Source organism: Lycium barbarum, chromosome 7 (assembly GCF_019175385.1).
Source record: "Lycium barbarum isolate Lr01 chromosome 7, ASM1917538v2, whole genome shotgun sequence".
Taxonomy (NCBI): domain Eukaryota; kingdom Viridiplantae; phylum Streptophyta; class Magnoliopsida; order Solanales; family Solanaceae; genus Lycium; species Lycium barbarum.
This window is the reverse complement of record NC_083343.1, coordinates 101,848,866-101,874,708: the sequence shown is the minus strand read 5'-3', so window position 1 is coordinate 101,874,708 and position 25,843 is coordinate 101,848,866. Positions and strand designations below refer to the sequence as shown.

Here is a 25,843-nt window from a genome sequence, read left to right as displayed (position 1 = left end):
AAAAATTTCCATTTTCTCGAAGCATTATATGTATCGACTCCATAAAACCAATCTATCAATGGTTATTAGTACACATCGATATCATTTCGACAAGCTTTACGGCCAGGTATCAACAAAGACAAAAAGCAATATCAACAAATTATGGACAAAAAGCAATATGATGGTTTCATGCGCATCCAAGGGGTAAGTTACGGTAGTAATCTCTGGCCAAATCAATAGAGTTACCAAAACTATATCATCCACTTAACCATTTCAATAATTGCCAAACTTATTATTACAAGTACCAATCACTAACGCTATTACAAGATGAAAAACTAAGAAAAGAAGCCAACCTTCTAAAAGAAATTAAAGTTCAATTCTAATAACAACCATTCTAATTAGCCAACTAACCCTTAAACCAAGGAACATTAATTAATCTAGTTTAAGGTTTGAACTTGGACATGTACATTAATGGGTTGTTGGTGTGATATTGTCTGAGGATGATGAAGATTAAGTCTGGAGCAAGACCTAGCCATCTCCCCAACAAGTGGAATGACAGGAAGTTTGTCACAGTTGCAAATTTCAATCATGAAGCCATCTGGATCGTGGAAAAAGAGTTGATCCACGTATATCCCTCCTTCTTCCACTAGGTTTCTCACGTATTTTATCCCCATTTCTGTCAACTTTTTCTCAACTGCATCTATGCTCTCACACTGCACGTTTATTAACCAATCAAAGTTTAATCACAAACGGAGTCCGGAGCCAAAATGACATATTTTTACAGCAATTAGACCAAAATAGGCTATCTTTTTTTTTTATACCCAAATGGGTATTTCGTTGATCATTCAACGAAATACCCCAGTTACTGTTCATAGCAGCAACTCTTTTTTTTTTTTTTTTTTTTTTTTTTTTGCTATTTCGTGGATTGTTCCACGAAATAGTTTTTTTTTTAATTTTTTTTTGCATTTCGTGGAACAATCCACGAAATAGCTTTTTTTTTTTTTTTTTTTAATTTCGTGAAAAAAATGATTTTTTTTTTACATATCATGACACAATCCACGAAATAGATGTTTTTTTATTTTATTTCGTGAATAAAAAAAGAAATAGGAAATTATATTTTTTTTTTTTTGTTTTTGCATTTCGTGTATTAAAAAATGAAATAGGATAAATTTTTTTCTAATTTCGTTCGTATAAAAAGGAAATTGGAAAATATATATATATATTATTTCGTGTATTAATGAAGGAAATTGATTTGTTTTTTTATTTTTTTTGCATTTCGTAATCTAATGAACGAAATAGGTTTTTTTTTTTTTTTTTTGTATTTAGTGAATAAAAAAACGAAATAGGAAATTATATACATATATATATATATATATATATATATATATATATATATATATATATATATATTGCATTTCGTGTATTAAAAAACGAAATAGGAAAATAAAAAATAGGAATATATATATATATATATTTCATTCATGTACCAATGAAATAGGATGAATATATATATATTTTTGTGTTTCATTTATAAAAACATTTATATATTTACGAAATAAAAAAAAATCTTATTTCGTTTTTTAATAAACAAAAAAAAAATAGTTGTAAAGTCAAGACATAAATTTATTTTAAATATAAATATAATTCTAAAAAATATAGGCAGAAAAACTAGTTGTAAAGTCGTCAAACTTTAGATGGTCATAACTTTGCGCTCGGACGTCCGATTTACGCGATTTTTTTTTTTATTTTGGATTTTTTTTCCGAGATCTATGCACACAAACTGCCGCAAGGCGGTTTGGCCGAGGCGATTTTTAAAAAAACGCCTTTTATCACATTCAATTTCAATTTTTCCCCAAATTGGCATGAAATTTTCAGTTTTATTTACTTATAAGATGATGATACGCAATAGATTTCAACGTAAAAATCCAGGGATAATGTATCTGTGAATGTCAATTTCACTTCTGCGGTTTCAATTTTTGAAAATAAAGCTGACTAATTTTCTCGATATATAAAGTTGACTAAAATAACCTTACAGTTAAACACTAAGTTTTTTGAAAAATATATTTTAAAAAAATTAAAAAATGGCTTTTAATCAATTTGGAATATATATATATATATAAGATCAATTTCAAAAATATATAAAAAAACTGTTTTTTTTTTTTATATTTCGTGGATTGTTCCACGAAATGCAAAATAAAAAATAAAAAAAAAACAGTTTTAAATTAAAAAATAAAACAGTTTCGTTAATATAAATAAAACTATTTTTTTTTTTTTTTGCATTTCGTGGAACAATCCACGAAATATGTTTTTTTTTTATTTTTTATTTTGCATTTCGTGGAACAATCCACGAAATATTTCATTGGTACATGAATGAAATATATATATATATATATATATATATATATATATATATATATATATATATATATATATATATATATATATATATTCCTATTTCATTTTTATATAAACGAAATGAAAATAAAATTATTTTCCTATTTCGTTTTTTAATACACGAAATGCAAAATATATATATATATATATATATGTATATAATTTCCTATTTCATTTTTTTATTCACTAAATACAAAAAAAAAAAAAACCTATTTCGTTCATTAGATTACGAAATGCAAAAAAAATAAAAAAACAAATCAATTTCCTTCATTAATACACGAAATAATATATATATATATATATATATATATATATATATATATATATATTTTCCAATTTCCTTTTTATACGAACGAAATTAGAAAAAAATTTATCCTATTTCGTTTTTTAATACACGAAATGCAAAAACAAAAAAAAATTATAATTTCCTATTTCTTTTTTTATTCACGAAATAAAATAAAAAAACATCTATTTCGTGGATTGTGTCATGATATGTAAAAAAAAAATCATTTTTTTCACGAAATTAAAAAAAAAAAAAAAGAAGCTATTTCGTGGATTGTTCCACGAAATGCAAAAAAAAAAAAAAAAAAAAAAAGCTATTTCGTGGAACAATCCACGAAATAGCAAAAAAAAAAAAAAAAGAGTTGCTGCTATGAACAGTAACTGGGGTATTTCGTTGAATGATCAACGAAATACCCATTTGGGTATAAAAAAAAAAGGACAGCCTATTTTGGTCTAATTGCTGTAAAAATATGTCATTTTGGCTCCGGACTCTCAGAAACGAGTCTAAGTTTTATATGCATTAATAATGTAAATAATATGTGTGCAATCATGTCACTTCTAAGATAATTGCACGTAATTCTATGAATTTATCCAGAGATGGATCTAGGATTTGAACGTTATGGATTCGAGTTCAAAATGCTACTACAAGCCATTTGATTACTAAACTCGAACTCTACGATGATTTTGTACTTAATAGAGTCCAAGCTAATATGTTCGGATGAACTTGTAAATTTTTAATTACACCTGCTTATAATAAATGGTAAGAACATGCTATAACAAGTTCAATTATACACTGCTGATGGAGAAATTCATTACACAATCATTCATGTAACTTAAATCGAATTAAAAATGAGTTTGAAATTTATGCACTCACACCGTAAAAACATTTTTATGACATTGAAAAGAAAGTGGGAATTTTGTGAGAGTTGGCCAAATTACACTAATCTCTAAGAACTATATGTATTCCCCACATATTCTCTCTTTTATCAGCTGTTGTCTTCTTTTTGTGATTTCAATTTTCCTTTGAATTGGAAATGAGATTTCAATCTATACTTTCCGTTCTCCCAAATGATAGTTCGTTTGGACGAAAACTTTATATTCCTCTCTGAGAATTAGAGGCGTACGTGTACGACAAGTCGACAATTTGTGTTAGAATTTAGTACAAATCACAAGCCTTGAATTAACCACACACGGCATTGTCTACAGAGTGCATGGTTGAAACTTTGACATTATTATACAAATAAAGTGATCATGCATTTACATATTGTCAAACTATTAGTAGAAAATACAGAAGGATACAACAAAAGGAAAGTAAAAAAGAACCTGGAAAGATATATGATTGTCCTTGGGATTAATTTCAGTTTTCTTTGGTAAATTTTCTGTACCTTCCGACTGAATTAAATGAATCCCTATGCCATGACCAAACAACCTATTCGTACAACAAGAATCCCAGATCAAAACTTTGACAAAAATTTGGTTATTTAAAATCGAAATGGATCATAATTCATATCATATCAATTACTCCATCCATCCCAATTTAAGTGTCTTAGTTTGACTAGGCACAAAGTTTAAGAAATAAAGAGACTTTTGAATCTTGTGGTCTAAATTAAAAATGTGTATAATGTGCTAAAATATTCTATGAATCATGTGGTTATTAAGATGTTACATAAGATGTTTAAATTATCAAATTACTAAATATAGAAAGATGCACTGTTTTTAGGACAGATCAAACAGAAAAATAAGACACTTAAATGGTGACGGAGGGAGTACTATGTTTTTTTTTTCTTCTTAATTTAACTGTCTCTGTTTTTCATTCTTCCTTTCCAATAATTAATTATAATGCTGTGAAGAGAAAAAAAAGAAAATATATAGCGTCAAATTACCAAGCGCCATTAAAATTGAATGATCCTGGTCTTCTCACGGGAACAAATCCAAGAACATTCTTGTAAAAATCAATGGATTCTTCAAGTGATGTGCAAACAAGGGATATGTGATTCAAGGATGTCAAACTTAGTGGATTTCCAGTATTTCCCTTCATCCTTTTTTCTTTCAACAAATATCCTATGAACAAACTAAAATCAAATAATTGGGTTTAGAAAAAAAAAAATAGAAGAGAAAAATAAGGCAGAGGGAGAGGGATATGGATGTATTTGAATGTGTAAAGAGGGAAAATGAGAAGAAGTCACTTTAACTAATTGGAAGAAACAAATTAGGAGTATGTAGAAAACATGAGGGGTTTTTAGAAACAAATATATAGAGGCCATGAGTAGGCATATATTTTTTCATGTTTGCCACTTGGAATTTCAAAAGAACCACGTGTCGGATAAAATAATACGTGTTAGATAAAATAATACCATGACACGTAGATAACACGTTGGTTGCTGAGTTGGACCAGTGCTGTAAGGTAGCAAAAACATAAGCTATATCGTTGAATCCTTCTCCTTAATACTTTTCCCCACGTGGGATCTGTCCACGTAGACCAGTAGACAATTCAAGATTCTTCGGAAACATTCCACAAAATTAATCCAAAAGTTTCATATTTATTTTTAACTCGCGTAATTAATGGGAGAGAAAAAAAATTGAGTCAGCTGAATGGTAATGAAAAATATGGATAATACTACAATTTGCATTGTAAATATTTTACAAACAATTCCTATGGGATGCCACAACAACAACAATATAAGTTGTATTTATATAATTATAATAAAATATTATGAGCCATGGATTACTTAAAAGTCACGATAGACCCATTGCGTAAACGTTGACGGTTGACAAAAAGTTCGGGATCTTTACGTAATTAAATAGTCTATTGAATTTATTATTTATTTTTCCTAACCATTACTTATTAATTATACACGAATGTGTGTATATATATGTATATATATATTCGCTGGTTATTTTAATTTAAACAGTTAAATAAACGCTATTTAAGTTAACTTTTCAAAGAGTTCTTCAAGCATACAGAATGAATAATCCAAGACGTAGACATTAGCTTTAGGAAATTTAAGGATTCGATAATAGTTTCAGAAAATCTAAAGGCTGTCTCATAAGTCATAACCATGCGAGTTTGATGTACAATTTTATTGTTTAAAAAATTGTTTATGATATTGAAAAATGGAATATTAAGTAACCTAATTACATAAATACTACTACAACAACAACATACCCAATAGAATCTCACAATATGGGGTCTGGAGAGGGTACAGTGTACGCAGACCTTACCCCCACCTTGAAAGGTAGGGAGACTGTTTCCGAAAGACCCTTGGCTCAAGAGAGAAAAAGACAAAAATGTCAGATAAGGACAAGCATATCAAAACAATATGAAAACGAGAAACAACAAAAGCGAGAAAGTCATGATAAAACAGTCTGGAAAGAAAGGAGCAGTAGCTACCATAGATAAATAAGATAATCGAAGTACAAGACCCAATAATATAAGCAGAAATCAAATGGCAATAAACGAATAAGCAAAGCTACAACTACTAGGACTAAATATATTTTATATTATTAATTAATACTTAGAACTAGCAAAGTATATAGTATCCTCTATTTCATTTTATGTGATTCGTTTTTATTTATTCTAAGAAAAGAGATGCATCTTTATATTTAGAAGCTTTCTAAGTTTTAATTTTCACTTTATTCTTAGTAACATTGGGAAAATAGCTATAGTGCAGCCTAACGTTTGACCGGATTATTTATAACACACTCAATTTTTACGGGTGACCTATGATTCCCCTGTACCTATTTATAGTGTGTTTTATTGGCATTTTTGTGGTGACCTGGACATGAGCGTGAGGACACGCACAAGAGGCGCGTAAGGTGCATATTAAACTCGGCTGACCCTTTTTTTTTCCCCACCTGGCCCTTCCACACCTAACCCTCATCATCTCTTCAAAATTCCCCACCATTGCTAATTTGGAATGCACCTTCAAGCTCAAATTCTTTCACTTTACACAACCCCAACAAACTTTAATTTCAACAGCTTCCAAACTCTTCTACCCTTACATAGCCCATGAATCAATATGTTGTATAAAATGATACTCAAATTACTCCCACTGTACTCAACCCAATTCATTATTTCTGTAGCCTTTTCCAAATCTTTCAACACTTTTAAGCACATCTGTAAACGTATTGAAGAACGGGAGGAAGTAAGCGACGGCGGAGATGAGGCGGTCAGCAGTGGGGATGGAGTTGTAGGCGGCGGAGATGAAAGTGGGTTCGGGAGTGAAATAGATAAGAGGAAAGGACATATTTTTGAGCTGCTGCTGTTTATTTTGAATACCTTCAAAGCTTCATTGTTGGTTAACAATGGCGGACTACAAGTTCACCATTAATTTGTTCCGAAAATCAAATGGGTCTGGTATTCAGATTTGAAATAATTGTGTGTAATTAAATGGATATGATTCCAAATCCTCAGTATATTCCAATTAAATGAACGATGAAAGAATCTGACGAAAGAACCTGTTGCATCAATTTTCTATTGTTGTTATTTCTGTATGTTATGTTGTTTTGATGAATAAGAAAGAGAAAGATGTAAGAAAATAAAGAAAGAAATTTATGCGTCAGGTATTAAGGGTTGGGTTTTCGAGTTTAAAATTAGGGGATGGGTTGATTTATTCTGAGGCCACCACGTGGCGCGTGGGGTGCACCTGACTTTATAAAACTAGGGGTGACATTTTCATGGCCAATAAAACACACTATAAATAGGTGCAGGGGGTAATAGGCCCCCATAAAGGTTGAGTGTATTATAAATAATCCGGTCAAACGTTAAGGTGCACTGTAGTTATTTTGCCTAGTAACATACTCTAATACCCACACAAATATTATATCATTCTTAAGATCACAATTTTTATTTTTTTTTATAAATAGAATTGTGTCCAGACAAAATTGTTGCTTAAATGAAAGGAAATACTCACTTTTCCTAATTTATAGTATTATCCGGATTTCAAGAATTAATTTTTTAAATTTTGCGTGAATTCAAACATGAAATTTTTTAAATTTTTGAAATAAAATTTTACATATTTTATTAACTATATAAAAAGTACCATAACTTATAATAATTAACAATTTAAAATATTTACAGCATAAAAATTGCGATAAAAAGAAAATATTTTTTAAAATTCAAAAAATATCACATATACGTGTTTTTTGGACAAATAATACGGAATGAATATGTTCATTTGTGCTTGGAGTCCGGAACCAAAATGAACCCAAAAAAGTGCTTTTGAACCAAAATACCCCAACAACAAAAAAAAAGGTGACAAAACTACCTTTAGCACAGTAATTTACTGCGCTAAAGCCCCCCCCCCCCCCCCACTCCCCACCCCTCTTGTTTTCTTCTTTTGGTTAACTCCTCTTTCTTTAAACTTTTTAACGTACTTTGGCCATAGATTAATCATGCTTCGGGACCCCGAAACTTCAATTTTTTATATAGAACCCTACTTTATTTTGTGCGATTAATAAGGTAGGCTCAATACATCAAGGATAAGCAAAACTTCGGATTGCCGTTTTAGTGGTTGAAAAGTGCTCGAACTCCATTTTTGTTTGAAGACTTGATGTCATTAGCTTTAAGTTCTTTATGGTTTAGGGTTTAGATTTAAGTGTACTATTTTTTAGTCAAAATTGCAGCATTCATACCAATCTCAAAATAATTAAATTGCATCATTCATAACAATATGAGAATACTTAAACTTGTTCATTAATAACAAACCCAAACTTTTTAAAATACAATCATCAAAGAAAGAAAAAAACTTAAAAAACATCCATTAATTAATGCCCTTGAGTTGATCTTCCGCCACCACCGCGAGATGTGCCACCACCACTAGATCTACCACCACCACGAAAGTTTCCTTCACCACGAGAGGTACTTCCACCGCGAGATGTAGTTTGACCACCATGCCGTAAGGGATACTTGCGCTTATCATGACCAACATAATTGCAAAATGAGCATTTTCGAGTGTATCTCCCTGGTGGAACATCCATTTCATTAGGAATACGGGAGTATGCTTTTTTTTTCGAATTTACGGATAAATGCTTTATTTGCAACCATGGAATATAGATCCGGTGACCAATAACTCTCACTACCAACTGGTTAGAACCTTCCAGCATACGTTTTTGCATAATTTTGAACTGTATATTCCTCAGCCATGTACGGGGAGACATTCTTTCCTATTGTGATAAAACACTTGAAGGCATGAGAACATGGCATGTGCTATGATTGCCACTTGCCACATGTGCATGTTCTTGTAATCTCACAAATTGTGTGGACGTTACCTCCTTTACCTTGTGCACACTTGTTGTGAGTTCAAATATGCGCTCTGCATAGTTGTACTCCATCCGGTCGTGTTGCTGAGCCTTAACTCTGTGATACTCGAACACTTTTGACAGGTTTGGCATCCATCTTAGGCCGTTTTCCGCAAGTGCTTTGGCCTCTTTTGATCTATTGACGAACCGCTCCACAACCTGCTTAAAAGTCATTCTCACTATTGCGGTGAAGGGTAGTCCCCGTGCAGATTTTAACAAGCCATTGAATGACTCAGAGCTGTTTGTTGTCAGCATATCCCATCGCCTACCTTCATCCTGGTGTAATGTCCATTTGCCTTTATCAATTACATTCAACCAGTGGAAGGCTTCCTCATCTGCCCGCCTAATAATCTCCATCTACAGGTGAAATTTCTTCTCCTGATGCTCTGTTGCAGCCGCCCGCATCCAATTGCAAAGTGCTGGGCTTCAATATTGTAACACCTCGTAAATCCATACTAAATCATATTCATGACTCAGGAGGCTAGAAATCCAAGAAGGAGAGTGTTAGAGTCGAAAATATATTTTAGTTCAGAAAACCCAGTGTTACGCCTCAAGGGACGGACCGTAACATCTGTTACGGACCGTTATTCATGCCGTAACGGGTGTGCTTGAAAATCACCATCTCGTAACTTTTCGACCAAAGGATGGTTCATCGTTATGGACCGTAACACGGTGACCGTAACCCAACCAAAAACTTAGATGCTCACTGGAATTTTGGCCCATATTATGGTCCAGTGTAACGGATCATAACCTGTGTTGCGGATCGTAACACGGTCTGTAACGGTGCCGCGACTGAGACCATTAAAAGACAGAAAACTCAGTTTTATTTCACAAGTTTCATTCCTTCAAGCCCTAGAGCGACCTCCTACCCTCTACTATCATCAAGAACACCAAGGTAAGCCTACTCTAATCATTCCAAGTCAATTCTAATATATATCATTGTAATCTAAACAAGAAATCATTGTTCCTAACCAAGGGTTTTCAAGAAAACCCACCTCAAGGTTCAAGACTCAAGATTTTGGAAATCATCTTCAAAGCTTAAGTCTTTAATTCAAGTCTTGGAGAAATTAAGGTATGTAGACGCTATCCACGCTTGGGAGTATCCTTGTTCTTCCCCATGCTTCGGTATTCCATGATTACACCCACTAGGTTTAGGGTTCTAGGTATATTCATGATAAACCTTAGACACTTGAACCATGATATATTATATTATCAGTTATAATTCCGTTTGATTAGTCTTAATTTACTGTTTTGGTGATTGAGACACAATCCGTAATCGATGAGAAACTCATAATTTGCATCCCATGGGTTCTATAACACAGGATAAGAGATATTCTGCTTATTTCCATGAAAAGCTTTTATATACGTATTTATTGTCATGTCATCATGTATCCATGTTCATGTTAAGAATCAGAAATTATGTCTTCAGTTATCTTTCACGTTCGGGAGTTGTATTAATACCGAGAAGGCTCAGATAGCCTGAAACTACGTATGCCAACGTCGGATAAGGATCGTTCCGCCCAGTTAGGACGATTCCTTCATGTTTTCGCCATTGAAGGATTTTGAATCCGTTCATATCATGTTCATGTCTTGTACCCTGGCAAGGTATGAGATAGCTTAGTTGATCGGGCCGAGATCAGACTCCACGTTTCTTCCCGTGGTGGTTCATGTCGGTATTACAGTTATTATCATGCTTTCATCTCAGTCACAGATTATTTCATGTTTTACAGTACTCATGTTCATGTTCGGTTTCAGTAATCAGTTTCAGTTTCAATTTCATGCCTATGTATTATGTGCCTGCTTATTCTCTCATGTGTTTACATACTAGTACATTCAAAGTACTGACGTCCCCGTTTACTGCCTTGGGGGCCTGCATTTCACGATGCAGGTACTGATTTACAGGACGACGCATCTGCTCAGTAGGACGGCTCTCGTACCGGCTTTTGGGTGAGCCCTATTCTCTTCGGGGTTTAGTTAGTTGTTTACTTTATGTAATTTACGCAGTAAAGGTACGCTGGAGGCCTTGTCTCACCAAGTATGTTTTCCGGTCAGACTCAGGATAGAGGTTTTATAGACTAGATAAGTCAGTATGTTATGTTAGACTTTCAGTGTCGGTTAGCCATTTTGGCTCTGTTATGGTATTATCCGTGTTCATGTTTTTAAACAAGTACCTTATAAATTATTATGACTTCATGTGCTTTCTTAAATCCCATCATGTCTCGTATTTTATTTCTGCTCATGTATGCCTCATGATGATTCAGCAAGCCATGTGGTTCGCTCGGTCACATGCAGTCAGGCACCGAGTGTCATATTACGCCCAGGCCATGCATGGTTCGGGGCGTGACAAAGCTTGGTATCAGAGCCCTAGGTTTAAGTATCTTAGGAAGTCTATGAAACCGTGTCCAATGGGGTCACTTTTATATGTGTGAGGGCCCCATACATATAAACAGTTGACCACCAAGACATTCAGGATTGTCTCACTTCTTTCATACTCTAGATCGTGCAGTTAGAGCATTACTCTCAGGATGCCTTTCTAATTCGTGCGTGTACGTATTTTCAGAAAATGCCTGCGAAAAGAAAGTACACGAAGAGAAACACAACCACCAGCCAGAGGGCTGCCGCAGATGTTGCTCACGAAGAGACCGTTCTGACTCAGACAACAGCTCCAACCGCTCCTACTGTTACACCTCCTAGTGCTTCATATGAGGATGTTAGGAGTGCTATCAACATGCTCACACAACTGGTAGCAGCTCAAGCCCAACGTCAGGAATCTGGGTCAAGTTCAGGGAATAATGAAGAGTCTTCTAAGACTAAGGACTTTCTCAGGATGAACCCACCAGTCTTCACATGGACAAAGAAGGATGAAGACCCACAGGACTATATTGATGCTCTTCAGAAAATTTTCAGGATTATGTCAGTTACAAAAATCGAAGCAGCTACTTTTGGAGCTCATCAACTGTAGAGCATTGCTAAAACTTGGTATGAATCTTAGGAATTATCCCGAGGTGAGGATGCATCTGATGCTACATGGGATGAATTTACAAGCATATTCCTGAAGTCCGAGAGGCTAAGGCTGAGCAATTCCTTAAGCTTAAACAGAATGGCAGGTCAGTTCAGGACTACTATTTGGAATTTGTTAGTCTGGCTAAGCATGCTCCGCATATGGTACCAGACATGAGGGCAAGAGTGAGGAGGTTTGTTGGAGGTCTTAATTTCTATTTCTATGATGGGGCCAATATTGCTGCACAGAATGGGGGGATGACTATCTCCAAGATGGTTGCTTTCGTACAAAGGAATGAGACAAGGCTAAAGGAGGAGGAAGCCTTGCAAAAAGAGAAAGACAAGGAGTTCAACAAGAGGGTCAAGTCTACCCGACAGTTCAGTGGGAACGGAAACATGAAATTCTTTAAGAACAGGTCAGCAGGACCTGCTCCATCTACAGCAAGTGCCCCAGTTCCCAAGTTCCGTAATGACAGAAAGCAAAATTTCAGGCCATCAAGTTCTTACTTTCAGGCAAGTGTGGGTCAGTCGACTTATACCAATCCGATATGCAGTAAGTGTAATAAGAGGCACTCAGGTGAGTGTCGTATGGGTTCAGATATATGCTATTGTACCAGAGGTAACGTGGCGCAGTCCACGAATTCGGTAGTCCCTCGTAATAATTAGGCCCAGCAGGGGCACACTGTAGCTAAGTCTGAAAACGCAAGCGATGGGCGAAACCGTTTGTATGCCTTGACAGGTCATCCGGATACATAAGCTAGTGCAGATGTTGTCATAGGTACACTAACAGTTTTCACTTTTGACGTATATGCCCTTATTGACCCAGGATCCACATTATCTTATGTAACCCCTTTTGTTGCTAAGAATTTTGGTTTTGAACCAGAAAAGTTGCATGAACCCTATGAGGTATCCACCCCAGTGGGAGAGTCAGTCATAGCTAGACGTATTTATAGGGGTTGTCCAGTCCTAGTTTATCACCGCAGAACTATAGCTGACTTAGCAGAGTTAGAGATGGTAGACTTTGACGTAATCATGGGTATGAACTGGTTAGCTTCATGCTATGCCACGGTATGTTGTAGAACCAAAGTGGTAAGATTCGAGTTTCCTAATGAACCAATCATAGAATGGGAGGGTAATTCAGTAGTACCCAAGGGTAGATTTATTTCTTACCTAAAAGCCAGAAAAATGATTTCCGAAGGTTATATCTATCACTTAGTTCGAGTTAGGGATCCAGATGCCCAGACTCCAACTCTCCAGTCCGTCCCAGTTGTAAATGAATTTCTAGAGATCTTTCCCGAAGATCTTCCAGGAGTCCCTCCTGACAGGGGGATTGAATTTGGAATTGATATACTTCCCGACACTCAGCCAATATTTATTCCGCCATACAGAGTGGCTCCAACAAAGCTAAAAGCCCAGTTGAAAGACCTTCTTGACAAGGGATTTATTAGGCCTAACGTTTCATCTTGGGGTGCTCCAGTTTTATTTGTCCAAAAGAAGATGGTTCCTTACGCATGTGTATTAAATACCGCCAATTGAACAAAGTCGCTATTAAGAACAGGTACCCTCTTCCCAGAATAGATGACTTATTTGACCGACTTCAGGGTGCCCAATGTTATTCCAAGATTGACCTCAGATCAGGATACCATCAGTTAGAGGATAAGGAAGTTGATATTCCAAAGACCGCTTTTAGAACCCGTTATTGTCATTTCGAATTTCTTGTAATGTCATTTGGGTTGACAAATGCGCCAGCTTCTTTCATGGATCTTATGAACAGGGTCTTCAAGCCTTATCTCGACTTATTCGTCATTGTCTTCATTGATGATATTTTGGTGTATTCCCGTAGTGATGCTGATCATGCAGAACATCTCCGAATAGTGTTGCAGACTCTTAAAGATCGCGAACCTTTTACAAAATTCTCAAAGTGTGATTTTTGGCTTAAGTCAGTGGCGTTCTTAGGCCATGTGATCTCAGGTGAAGGTGTTAAAGTTGATTCTCAAAAGATTGATGTCGTGAGGAGTTGGCCCAGACTCACATCAGTTTCTGATATAAGAAGTTTCTTGGGTCTAGCAGGTTATTATAGACGCTTCGAACAAGGATTTTCTTCTATCTCTGCTCCATTAACTAATTTGACTCAGAAAAAAGGTTAAGTTTCAATGGTCTGATGCTTGTGAGCGAATCTTTGAAGAGTTGAAAAAGAGACTAACTTCTGCTCCAGTTTTGACGTTACCAGAAGGATCCGAAGGGTTCGTGGTTTATTGCGATGCTTCATGAGTTGTTCTCGGATGTGTCTTAATGCAGCATGGTAAGCTTGTAGCTTATGCATCTCGTCAGCTCAAGGTTCACGAAAAGAATTATCCGAATCATGATTTAGAGTTGGCGGCTATAGTTTTTGCACTTAAGATATGGCGTCATTATTTATATGGAGTGCATGTCGATATTTTCACAGATCATAAAATCCCGCAATATATCTTTAAGTAAAGGGAGCTAAATCTTAGGCAGAGGAGATGACTCGAATTGCTTAAGGATTATGATGTGGATATTCTCTATCATCCGGGAAAGCCGAATGTTATATTCGATGCTTTTAGTCGGCGTTCGATGGGGAGTTTAGCCCACGTTGATGAAGATAAGAGAGTTATGACCAAGGAAGTTCACCGTTTGGCCAGTCTTGGAGTTAGACTTTTGGACTCCGAGGATGGCGATGTGGTTGTTCAGAATAGAGCTCTTTCATCTTTAGTCGTTGAAGTCAAGAAGAAACAGTTTAGTGATCCCTATTTATTGCAGCTGAAGGAGGGGATTCACAAGCATAAGATGATGGCTTTTGAACAAGGGGGAGATGATGGTACCTTGATGTACCGAGGCAGATTATGTGTTCCCGATGTGGATAGACTCAGAGAGCGAATCATGTTAGAAGCTCACAACTCCGGGTATTCCATTCGACCAGGTTCCACTAAGATGTATCATGATCTTAAGGAGATTTATTGGTGGAATGATATGAAGAAGAATGTGGCAGATTTCGTAGCTAAGTGTCCGAATTATCAACAAGTGAAAGCCGAACACCAGAGGCCTGGTGGCTTGGCTCAGAATATTGATATTCCTGTCTGGCAATAGGAAATGATTAATATGGACTTTGTATCAGGTCTACCTCGTTCAGCTAGGAGGCATGACTCTATTTGGGTAATCGTTGACCGGCTTACTAAGTCAGCGCACGTTTTGCCAGTCATGACCACAGATTCAGTAGAGGATTAGGCCAAGTTATATGTTAATGAAATCGTCAGATTGCATGGGACCCCAGTGTCTATTATTTCAGATCTTGGTGCCCAGTTCACAGCGAACTTCTGGAAATCCTTTCAAAAAGGATTGGGTACCAAGGTGAATCTCAGCACAACTTTTCATCCGCAGACAGATGGCCAGGCAGAGCATACTATTTAAGAACATTAAGGGCGACTAAATGTTTTAATTCTTTTGGCGCATTCAAATAATCCCTCAAAGAATCATCATCATTAATATAATGACTACCATAAAGCACTATACCATGGGAAACTGATTGTGGATATCTGCCTGTTATAGAGATTTCATATTCATCTGGACTAACGTTCATTTTTTCATATATGTAAATGACTAGTGATTCATAAGACATTTCAAGTGGACATTTAACATGAACGTTTGGTCTTTTATTGTAACGAACTGTACTATTGTCATCAAGGATAATACCATCCCAATGTAGTGAAACCTTAACTAGTGGAATATCTTGAGCCATTTTTTGCAGGAAGTTTGATTTTTTTATTTTATTTTTTGAATGACTTAAGAGAGGTTTTTTTGAATGACTTAAGAGACTTAAACTTATAAAATGGATGAGTTTTTACCTCGTCCAATATTCTTCTTAAATAGATTCATATTGACCCCTATTGTGCATTGAAATGTTGTGTAGTATGAATTAAATTCAAATAAACAGTCAAAAAATGCAACATTATATTATCAAATCGGTCCTTTATGTGTCATAAAAAAGCTGAAATTGGCATGCATTATACATTGTCAAATCAAGCATGGGTGTCATAAAAAAGCTGAAATTGGCATGCATGATGTGTTGTCAAATCATGTTATATTGTGCATTGAAATGTTGCGTAATATGAATTAAATTCAAATAAACGGTAAAAAAATATAGCATTGTATTTTCAAACCGGTCCTTTATATATTATAAAAAAGCTGAAATTGGCATGCATGATGTGTTGTCAAATCATGTTATATTGCGCATTAAAATGTTGCGTAATATGAATTAAATTCAAATAAACGGTCAAAAAATGCAACATTATATTGTCAAATCGGTCCTTTATGTGTCATAAAAAGGCTGAAATTGACATGCATGATGTGTTGCCAAATCATTTTATATTGTGCATTGAAATGTTGCATAATATGAATTAAATTCAAATAAACGGTCAAAAAATACAGCATTGTATTGTCAAATCAGTCCTTTATGTGTCATAAAAAAGCTGAAATTGGCATGCATGATGTGTTGTCAAATCATGTTATATTGTGCATTGAAATGTTGCGTAATATGAATTAAATTCAAATAAACGGTCAAAAAATGCAGTATTGTATTGTCAAATCGGTCCTTTATGTGTTAGAAAAAAACTGAAATTGGCATGCATGATGTGTTGCAAATCAAGCATTGGTGTCATAAAAAAGCTGTAATTTTCAACCATGATGTGTTGTCAAATCATGTTATATTGCGCATTGAAATATTGCGCAAATATGAATTAAATTCAAATAAAACGGCCAAAAAATGCAGTACTATATATAACATGATTGACAAACAACTAGTATTCACTTTAAAACGAGTTATCATGACATTCTTCACCCAATTTGGTAATCTTGATTCTATTACATGTTTTAACCCAGCAAACATATTTGAAGCAATGGGTAGGACATGGGAACTAGATGATGATGATTTTCATTACTCAAATAACCCTAACAAAAGATTCAATCGAGAATACAATAAAACAATGAGAGAGAAGAGGAATTGGCGTGTTAGGGAGGCTGAAGCACCGGAGCAAAAGTTAGCTTCAGTAGGGCTTAAACGCCCAAAAAAATGTGCTATGTCGATGCCTCATGGAACTCTACAAGAGTTTAATTTTGCTCTTAATTATTTTCGCGAAGAAAATAATCGGATGCAAATACGTTACCATAGGGTGGAATATGGTATACATGGTAGCACAAGATTTAGATCCAAGTGGGATTCAGAATGTGAAATGTCTGATGAAGATTAATATTTTTCTTATAATAAGATAAGTAGGTAGGGTCATAAAGCCCCCCCCCCCCCCCCAGGGTACTTGGGGGTTTGCAACTATATAAGTAGCTCTTTTTTTTGTTATTAGACTATAATGTATTCAATGTCGAGTAGTAGAAACTCAGCTTGGTCTTTACTCCTTCCAAAAGAACCAAATAGCAGTGATGATGAGAGTTCAAATCATAACAGTTTTTCGAGTGATACCAGTGATTTCAAACTAGACGAGCTAAATCCCCACCTTCTTATAGAGCATAATGATGATTTCTGCAGTGTGAAATATTCAGTTCCGCGAGAATATTATTGCGGTTTACACCGAGAATGGTCACATAGGATTGCCGAATCAGAACGTCTTGTTCGTGACTTGGAAAATCTCAATGCTCCAATCCCAACAAGGTACTCAATAACCATGCCTCAAGTAGGTCTAGAAACTTGCGAGCTTGCCGTACAAATGATTAGAAAAGAAAACAACAGAATGTTGGCAAGACGTTGTAGATTTTACATGCTAAAGTTGGCTGAAGAACAAGCATCATCAACCGGTAGAGAACTAACATCTCCTGAAAAAAGATGTGTGTTAAAAGACCGCCAATATCGTTCTGAGGACGATATTGAGGACTTCTCTTCTGATGACGATTAGGGTCTATTTAGGCTCACTGTCTTAGATTACGGGTCATTTAAGTTTCGGACTAAGGCTGTTAATTTGTATTTTTATTTTATGATGAAGTCATCAATTTGAATTAGTATGGCATGTTTTTAATTTGCTTTTATTGTTAAAGCCTATTATTAATTGACAATTTAACAAAGAAATACAAATAAATTAGTACATAAAGGGTGCGGATTACATTATAGGGGAAAAGGTACAACTAGTAAAAAACATAATCAATAGAAATATTAAACTTAGTAAACAAAATATATATAAATAATGAACAACAATAAGATAGCACAAATAATCTTCCACAATTTAAGTTTCTCTTTCAAAGCTATTTTCTCGTGTTGAGCGTCTCTAAGTTTAGCCTTCAGCAAAATTCATTTTTTCTCGGAACCGATGAGCAAGACCTCCAAAATTTTAATTTTTTATTCAGCTTCCACAAGCTTAAATTGCGAATCCAACTTAGCGGTATATCTAGAGATACGTGAAGTCGCGGTATCTCTATCAAAAAGGGGACTTTTAAACTTCGCCGCCACCGTTTTATCCACGTGAATGCTATCTTCCCACCGAAAGTGTTTGCAACTGCCCATATCCTATAGACATTACAAGAAAATCAGTTTTTTAAAGTAAAATATATGGATAACGTGAAAAGAAAAAACACTAAAAAATGTAAAAAACACTTACTTCGGGCACTTTACAACGCCAAAAATGGCGACCCGGATTATCTTGGGTCTTTGATGTTTTTAGTTTACAGTAATAACCGCATTCACAAATATCAGGTTGTATAGCAAACTTTGAAGTTTCAAAACTTTGAGACATGTTTTTGGGAGTGCAAAAGTGTGTTGAAAGGGTGGAAATGGAGGAAATGAAAGAGAAGAGTATGCTGGAAATGGGAGGGGTTTTTGTTAGGGGTAATCGGTGCGTGAAAGGACCAAAGTGTAAATGTACACTTTAGTCCTTTCACGCACAGATTCTGTGCGTGAAGCCTACTTTGGTTTTTTTTTTTTTTTAACTGGTTAGTTTAATTCCAAAAATATTTTTTAGGTTATAAAAGTGTCGGGCTCCTGAAAATAGTACTCATATGTCACAAAGGGGCCATGCATGTCCCTATCTAATTCTTCCTCAAATATTTGTCCTCTGATGGTGCTGTTGCCAAAAAGAAGCTGAAGAATCCAGAACTTCTTTGCCAAACTTGATACACGCAGATGGCTTACAAGGTATCTTCACACTTTCTTTTCTTTTTTCCTTTCCCCTTTTGATAACACCTTTAAGTACGTGTAATTTGATCAAATACGGAATTTTTTTTAAAAAAGTAAAATTTTTAAAATTTATGGTCTAAAATAAATTATAAATATTTATGTAGTTGTAAATCATTTCATTAAAAGTAAAATAAAAAAAAAAAGTTAAATTATTTCTAAATATATAAATATATCATTCTTTTTTGACAGATTTGAAAGAAAAGTATATCACATAAATTGGGACGAGAAAGTATCAATTATCATATCTGAGTTCAATAGTTATGTGTACGTAGCCAGAATTTGAATGTTTTTAAATTCTAAGCATGCGTTTGGACATATGATTTCATCTCATGAGATAAAATCAGCGTTTGGACATGCGATTTCATTTCATGAGACGAAATCCCAAATCATTCAAAAAGGCATGATTTGAGATTTCAAATTTTTAAATGTAAAAGTTGACTTATAAGTTTATATTTTGAAAAAGTAGATCCATAAGTTGGTAGATTTATTTACCAATCAGGTTTGCCAAATATTTATATCAACTATTAAAAAATCTATAAGTTGGTGGTATATTTATAACAAATTTATTCTTACCAATCATGTGGGAGGATTATATTAAAAAGGTTTATTGAACTAAAGTTAGATCAATTAATGTTGAATTTTTTAAAAAAGGCCTTCTAGTAGCGTATTAATTTTGTTATGAACTATGACTTGCTCATTTGGTAAGATTAATGTATAAGAATTGAGAAAGTTTTGATGATTTTCACAACCTGTGGGGTTTTTATGTTTACAAGAAAAAATACAACTTAAGAAATCCAAATTGCATATCCAAACAAAACTTCAATCGCAAATCATCATGATTTCAAATCATGTCAAAACGGCTCTTATTGTAGCATTAGGCATTAGTAATTGAGTTTTAAATTTAATATTTGTTCATATTTAACGAATTTTATAATACAAATACAAAATTTAAATTAAAGATATTGGGTTAAGCTGAATCTATACTTTGGCATCTTACTCCGCTCTTGTAACGTAACTATTTAAATAATCATGTTAGTAGGAAGAAACGAAGTTGGTCTTCGACGTGAAGGTTTTTTATTTTCTTATATAACGTATAAAATTCACACATTAATTATTATTCGTCCCATGATAGTTTTGATATTATTATTCACTGTATTAATAATCATTATATAGTTATATTTGAAGTAAACGAACCCACCTACCAATTATTAAACGTCTCTGAGCAGGTCACAATGTTACATTTTACTTTCGATGCTCCATTTTAACACTACAAAAATAATGTCAGGAAACGTAGTAAACGCGTAGTGTTATGAAATAAGAACTATAAAGTAAATACACCAAAACAAGTATATAGAGAGAGACTGATATATTATTCAACTTTTTTAACTCATATCCAAATGTATAAATGAGCCTCCTGTTTATAGAAGGGAAAAGAGAACAGCTTGGTGGCCAAGCCAATCAGGGAAAGGCTTGGAGGCCACATTCCCTTAGTGGCCAAGCCACGTGATGGCCAAAATACTTAATGGCCAAGCCACGTGATGGCCAAAAGACTTAATGGCCAAGTAAATTGATGGACATCCATCAGAATTCACAATACTCCTCCTTGAATGTCCATTAATTAGATGATGTGTCTCGTTAAAATCTTATTAGAAAAAAGCCTGTGGGACAAAAGCCTCAATGAAGGAAAAAGAGTACACATATCTAGTAATACGCTTTGAGAGCTACCTCATTAAAAACCTTGCCAAGAAAACTCAATGGGACAAAACCTTGGTTAAGGAAAAAAGAGTACAGCACGTATTTTACTCCCCCTGACGAAGACCAAAATTCAGATGTCAGAGCCTTCGCATTCCAATCTTGAATATCATCTTCTCAAGAGTTGAAGTTGGTAAAGATTTGGTGAACAAATCTATAGGATTGTCACTTGAACGGATTTGTTGCACATCAATATCACCATTCTTCTGGAGATCATGTGTGAAGAATAACTTTACTGAAATGTGTTTCGTTCTATCTCCTTTTATGAAGCCTCCTTTTAATTGAGCTATGAATGCAACATTATCTTCCTATAATACTGTGGGTATTTTTGTATCACACTTCAAGCCACATCTTTCTCTGATGAAATGTATCACTGATCTCAACCACACACATTCTCTACTTGCTTCATGAATAGTTATTATCTCAGCATGATTCGAAGATGTAGCAACAATGGACTGCTTTGTGGATCGCCATGATATAGCAGTACCTCCGTATGTAAACATATAGCCTGTTTGAGATCGAGCTTTATGTGGATCAGATAAATAACATGCATCTGCATAACCAACTAGATATGTACTACCATTGTTAGCATAAAACAGACCCATATCGCTAGTTCCTTTCAGATATCTCAATATATGCTTAATCCCGTTCCAATGTCTCCGTGTAGGAGAAGAGCTATATCTTGCTAGCAAATTAACAGAAAACACTATGTCAGGTCTTCTAGTATTAGCAAGATACATAAGTGCACCTATTGCACTAAGATATGGTACTTCAGGACCAAGTAGCTCTTCGTTTTCTTCCTGAGGTCGGAACGGATCTTTGCTCACTTCAAGTGAGCGAACAACCATAGAAGTACTTAAAGGATGCGCATTGTCCATGTAAAACTGTTTTAAGACTTTCTCAGTATAGGCAGATTGATGGATAAAGATCCCTTTTGCGAAATGTTCAATTTCCAGACCAAGACAAAGTTTTGTCTTTCCAAGATCTTTCATCTCAAATTCTTCCTTCAAATATTCAATCGCCTTTTGGAGCTCTTCTGGAGTTCCAATCAAGTTTATGTCATCAACATAAACAGCAAGTATAATGAACCCTGATTTTGTTTTCTTAATAAAAACACATGGACAAATGGCATCATTTATATATCCTTCATTTATCAAGTACTCACTTAGGCGATTATATCACATGCGTCCTGATTGTTTTAAACCATATAATGATCTTTGTAATCTGATTGAATAAATTTCCCGAGACTTTAAACCAAATGCTTCGGGCATTTTATATCCTTTAGGAATTTTCATATAAATTTCATTATCAAGTGAGCCATAAAGATAAGCTGTAACCGCATCCATCAGATGTATTTTAAGGGTTTCATATACAGCTAAACCGATGAGATATCGAAATGTTATAGCATCCATAATTGGTGAATACGTTTCTTCATAGTCGACGCCGGGTCTTTGAGAGAATCCTTGCGCAACAAGGCGTGCTTTGTATCGAACAATTTCATTTCTCTCATTTCTTTTCCGTACAAAGACCCATTTGTGGCCAACTGGTTTTACACCATTAGGCGTTTGGACTACAGGTCCAAAAACCTCACGCTTAGCAAGTGAATTCAATTCTGATTGAACTGCTTCTTGCCATTTTGGCCAATCATATGCTTCGTCGACATTCTTCGATAGATTAAGGTTCCTGATCCTCCCTGCCTTTCATAATATTTAGTGCAACATTATATGCAAAAATACTATTCACCACAATTTTCGAACAATTCAAATTGACCTCATCACCAGTAGAACTTAATGACAGTTCTTTACTCACTGGAGTCTCGGGTTTACTGATTTCTTCAGGAATATCAGGATTAATCAGATCTTGAATCTCTTCATGAGATCCTTTCATAGTGTCATTCTGATCATTGTTTGTATTTTTTTTTCTAGGACTTTTATCCTTGGAGCCCAATGGCCTACCACGCTTCAGGCGTGGATGAGATTCAGAGGCTATGACACTAGTAGATTGTCCCTTTGGAACATCAATTCGAATAGGCACATTCTCTGCAGGGATATGTGACTTAGTTATTATTTTTAAATCAGTAAATCCGTCTGGCATTTGATTTGTTATTTTCTACAAGTGGATGATCTTCTGGATCCCCTGCTCACACATAGGGGCACGTGGATCAAAATGAGATAGTGATGAAACTTTCCACGCAATTTCTCTTTTGGTTTCTTCTTTTCTCTCTCCCCCTAATTGTGGGAAATTTGTTTCATCAAATCAACAATCTGCAAATCGTGGAGTGAATAAATCTCCTGTTAATGGTTCAAGGTAGCGAATAATAGAGGGTGATTCAAACCTAACATATATTCCTAACCTTCTTTGGGGGCCCATCTTAGTGTGTTGTGGTGGTGCTACTGGCACATACACAGCACATTCGGAGGTGAGCAATATTTTGTTCATGACCAAATACTAATTGTGACGGGGAGTATTTATTATAATGAGTCGGTCTGAGGCGAATAAGGGATGCTGCATGTAAGATAGCATGACCCCAAACGGTAGTAGGCAACCGTGTTTTCATAAGTAATGGTCTTGCTATCAATTGCAAACGCTTAATAAATGACTCAGCAAGGCCATTTTGGGTATGAACATGAGCTACAGGATGTTCAACCTTTATCCCAACTGATAAACAATAATCATCAAAAGCTTAGGATGTAAATTCTCCAGCATTATCAAGACGTATAGCCTTAATAGGATAATCTGGGAACTGTGCCCTTAAGCGTATTATTTGTGCCAATAATTTCGCAAACGCCAGGTTGCGAGACGATATGAGGCACACATGAGACCATCTCGAAGACGCAACTATTAGAACCATAAAATATTTGAATGACCCACAAGATGGGTGAATAGGTCCACATATATCCCCATGTATACGCTCTAGAAAAGCAGGGGATTCAACGTCAACTTTCATTGGTGATGGCCTGGTTATCAATTTGCCCTGATGACAAGCGACACATGAAAATTTACTACTTTTAAGAATCTTCAGGTTCTTAAGTGGATGCCCATTTGAATTTTCAATAATTCGTCTCATCATTATTGATCCGGGATGACCCATTCGGTCATGCCAAAGCACAAAAGTTCCTGAATCGTTAAACTTCTGGTTTACGATTGAGTGCGCTTCAATTGTACTAATTTCTGCATAGTACAGGCCATAAGACAAAGTTGGTAATTTCTCCAAAACATATTTCTGGCCGGAGACATTCTTTGTAATAATAAGATATTCATCATTTGTTTCATTTAATGTCTCAACGTGATACCCATTACGGCGGATATCTTTGAAACTCAACAAGTTTTTTGGGGATCTAGAAGAGAATAATGCATCTTCTATAACAAGTTTCGTCCCCTTAGGTAGAAATATAGTAGCTCTTCCGGAGCCTTCAATTATTTCAAATTTCCAGAAATTGTACTAACATTTCCCTTTTTCTTAAGCAAGTGAGAAAAGTATTTCTCATCTTTGAATATGGCATGCGTTGTTCCACTATCAATCACACAAATATCTTCATGATTGGTCACTTATCCAAATAATATTTGAGGATTTTCCATATATTTTTCGAGGCTTTTAAAGTATTTGCTCGAGATAACAGAGTCTCGTGCTGATAACATGTTATGAAATAAAAACTATAAAGTAAATACATCAAAACAAGTATATAGAGAGAGACTGATATATTATTCAACTTTTTTAACTCATATCCAAATGTATAAATGAGCCTCCTATTTATAGAAGGGAAAAGAGAACAGCTTGGTGGCCAAGCCAATCAGGGAAAGGCTTGGAGGCCACGTTCCCTTAGTGGCCAATAAATTGATGGACATCCATCAGAATTCACAATACGTAGGATATAATTTGAATGATTACGATTAAGATGTGTATAAAATAGAAATAGAGAGTAGAAAAATCATTAAAGAAGAAGACAAATTGACATAGTCATATTGCACTGCTAACGGTCTTCCTCTAAAGATCTGACCACTCGAGATGTCAGGATTTTTAATTTGTGTAGTCTGGAAACCTCAATCACTGTGTTATTTTACATTTAGCTATCATATCATGTTTCCATATTCGTCGACTTTGCACTATGTTAAATCGTAAGTGCTTTTATTTAAGATGGAAACGAGAATTTTAACCGGACATTAGCTCATTTTCCTTGAATCTAATTTAATTTCTTTTAAAAGAGCGGTTTAAAATGCAATCAATTCACGTCTTTCACTGATTTTAGCAAACTGATGATTAATTACATATTTTTTTCTTACAAAACAATTAAACCAAGAAAGTCTTTAGATATTTATTCATTGGCCTCTACAAGAAGTGTATTTACGTTATTGGTTCAACTATCTCATTAAATATTGGTGATAGGGATAAGACACTATTACCCCTGAACTTTGGCGGCAGTTACTATGACACACCTTATCTTTTAAGGGGTCCTATTACATCCCTGAACTTTTTAAAACGGAATATTTACCACCCTGATGCTGGATATCTACTCTCTTATTGAAGAGTGACATACACTCTCTTTGCCACATGTATATTTATTTATTTTCTATTTTATTTAATTCTTTTTGCTTACGTGGAAATTTTTTTAAAAAAATTGAAAAACTGAATTATCTTTAAGAAGAAAAATAAAAATAGATATTTAAAAAAAATCTGAAATTTGAATTTTTAAAAACCACAACATGCAACAACAACAACATACCCAGTTGGATCCCACAACGTGAGGTCTGGGGAGGGTAAAGTGTACGCAGACCTTACTCACATCTTGGAAGGTAGGGAGGCTGTTTCCGAAAGACCCTCGGCTCAAAAGAAAACAGGGAAAACAAGGGAAACAAGGGAAAAGAGTCAGATACGGACAAGCAAATCAAAACTATTTTTCTAAAAAAAAAAATTGAAAATATGGGTTTTTTTTTTTAAATATGGAAAAT

General features: G+C 34.8%; 1 protein-coding gene across 1 annotated transcript; it reads right to left on the bottom strand.

The window, feature by feature from the left end:
• Positions 1–235: 235 nt before the first annotated feature.
• On the bottom strand, positions 236–4,883 carry LOC132603655 (glyoxylase I 4-like). Its single transcript, XM_060316796.1, has 3 exons — positions 4,539–4,883; positions 3,979–4,084; positions 236–692 (listed from the first exon to the last, which is right to left on the bottom strand). The coding sequence occupies exons 1-3, from the start codon at positions 4,691–4,693 to the stop codon at positions 417–419; spliced, it is 537 nt and encodes a 178-aa protein (XP_060172779.1). The 5' UTR covers positions 4,694–4,883; the 3' UTR covers positions 236–416.
• Positions 4,884–25,843: the final 20,960 nt, after the last annotated feature.

Bases quoted from the DNA above. Each gene is read 5' to 3' on its own strand.
- LOC132603655 (XM_060316796.1), bottom strand. From the start codon at position 4,693: ATGAAGGGAAATACTGGAAATCCACTAAGTTTGACATCCTTGAATCAC. The intron at 4,085-4,538 runs GTAATTTGACGC...TTGTACGAATAG, and splicing joins TTCAATTTTAATGGCGCTTG to GTTGTTTGGTCATGGCATAG. The intron at 693-3,978 runs GTTCTTTTTTAC...ATAAACGTGCAG, and splicing joins ACAATCATATATCTTTCCAG to TGTGAGAGCATAGATGCAGT.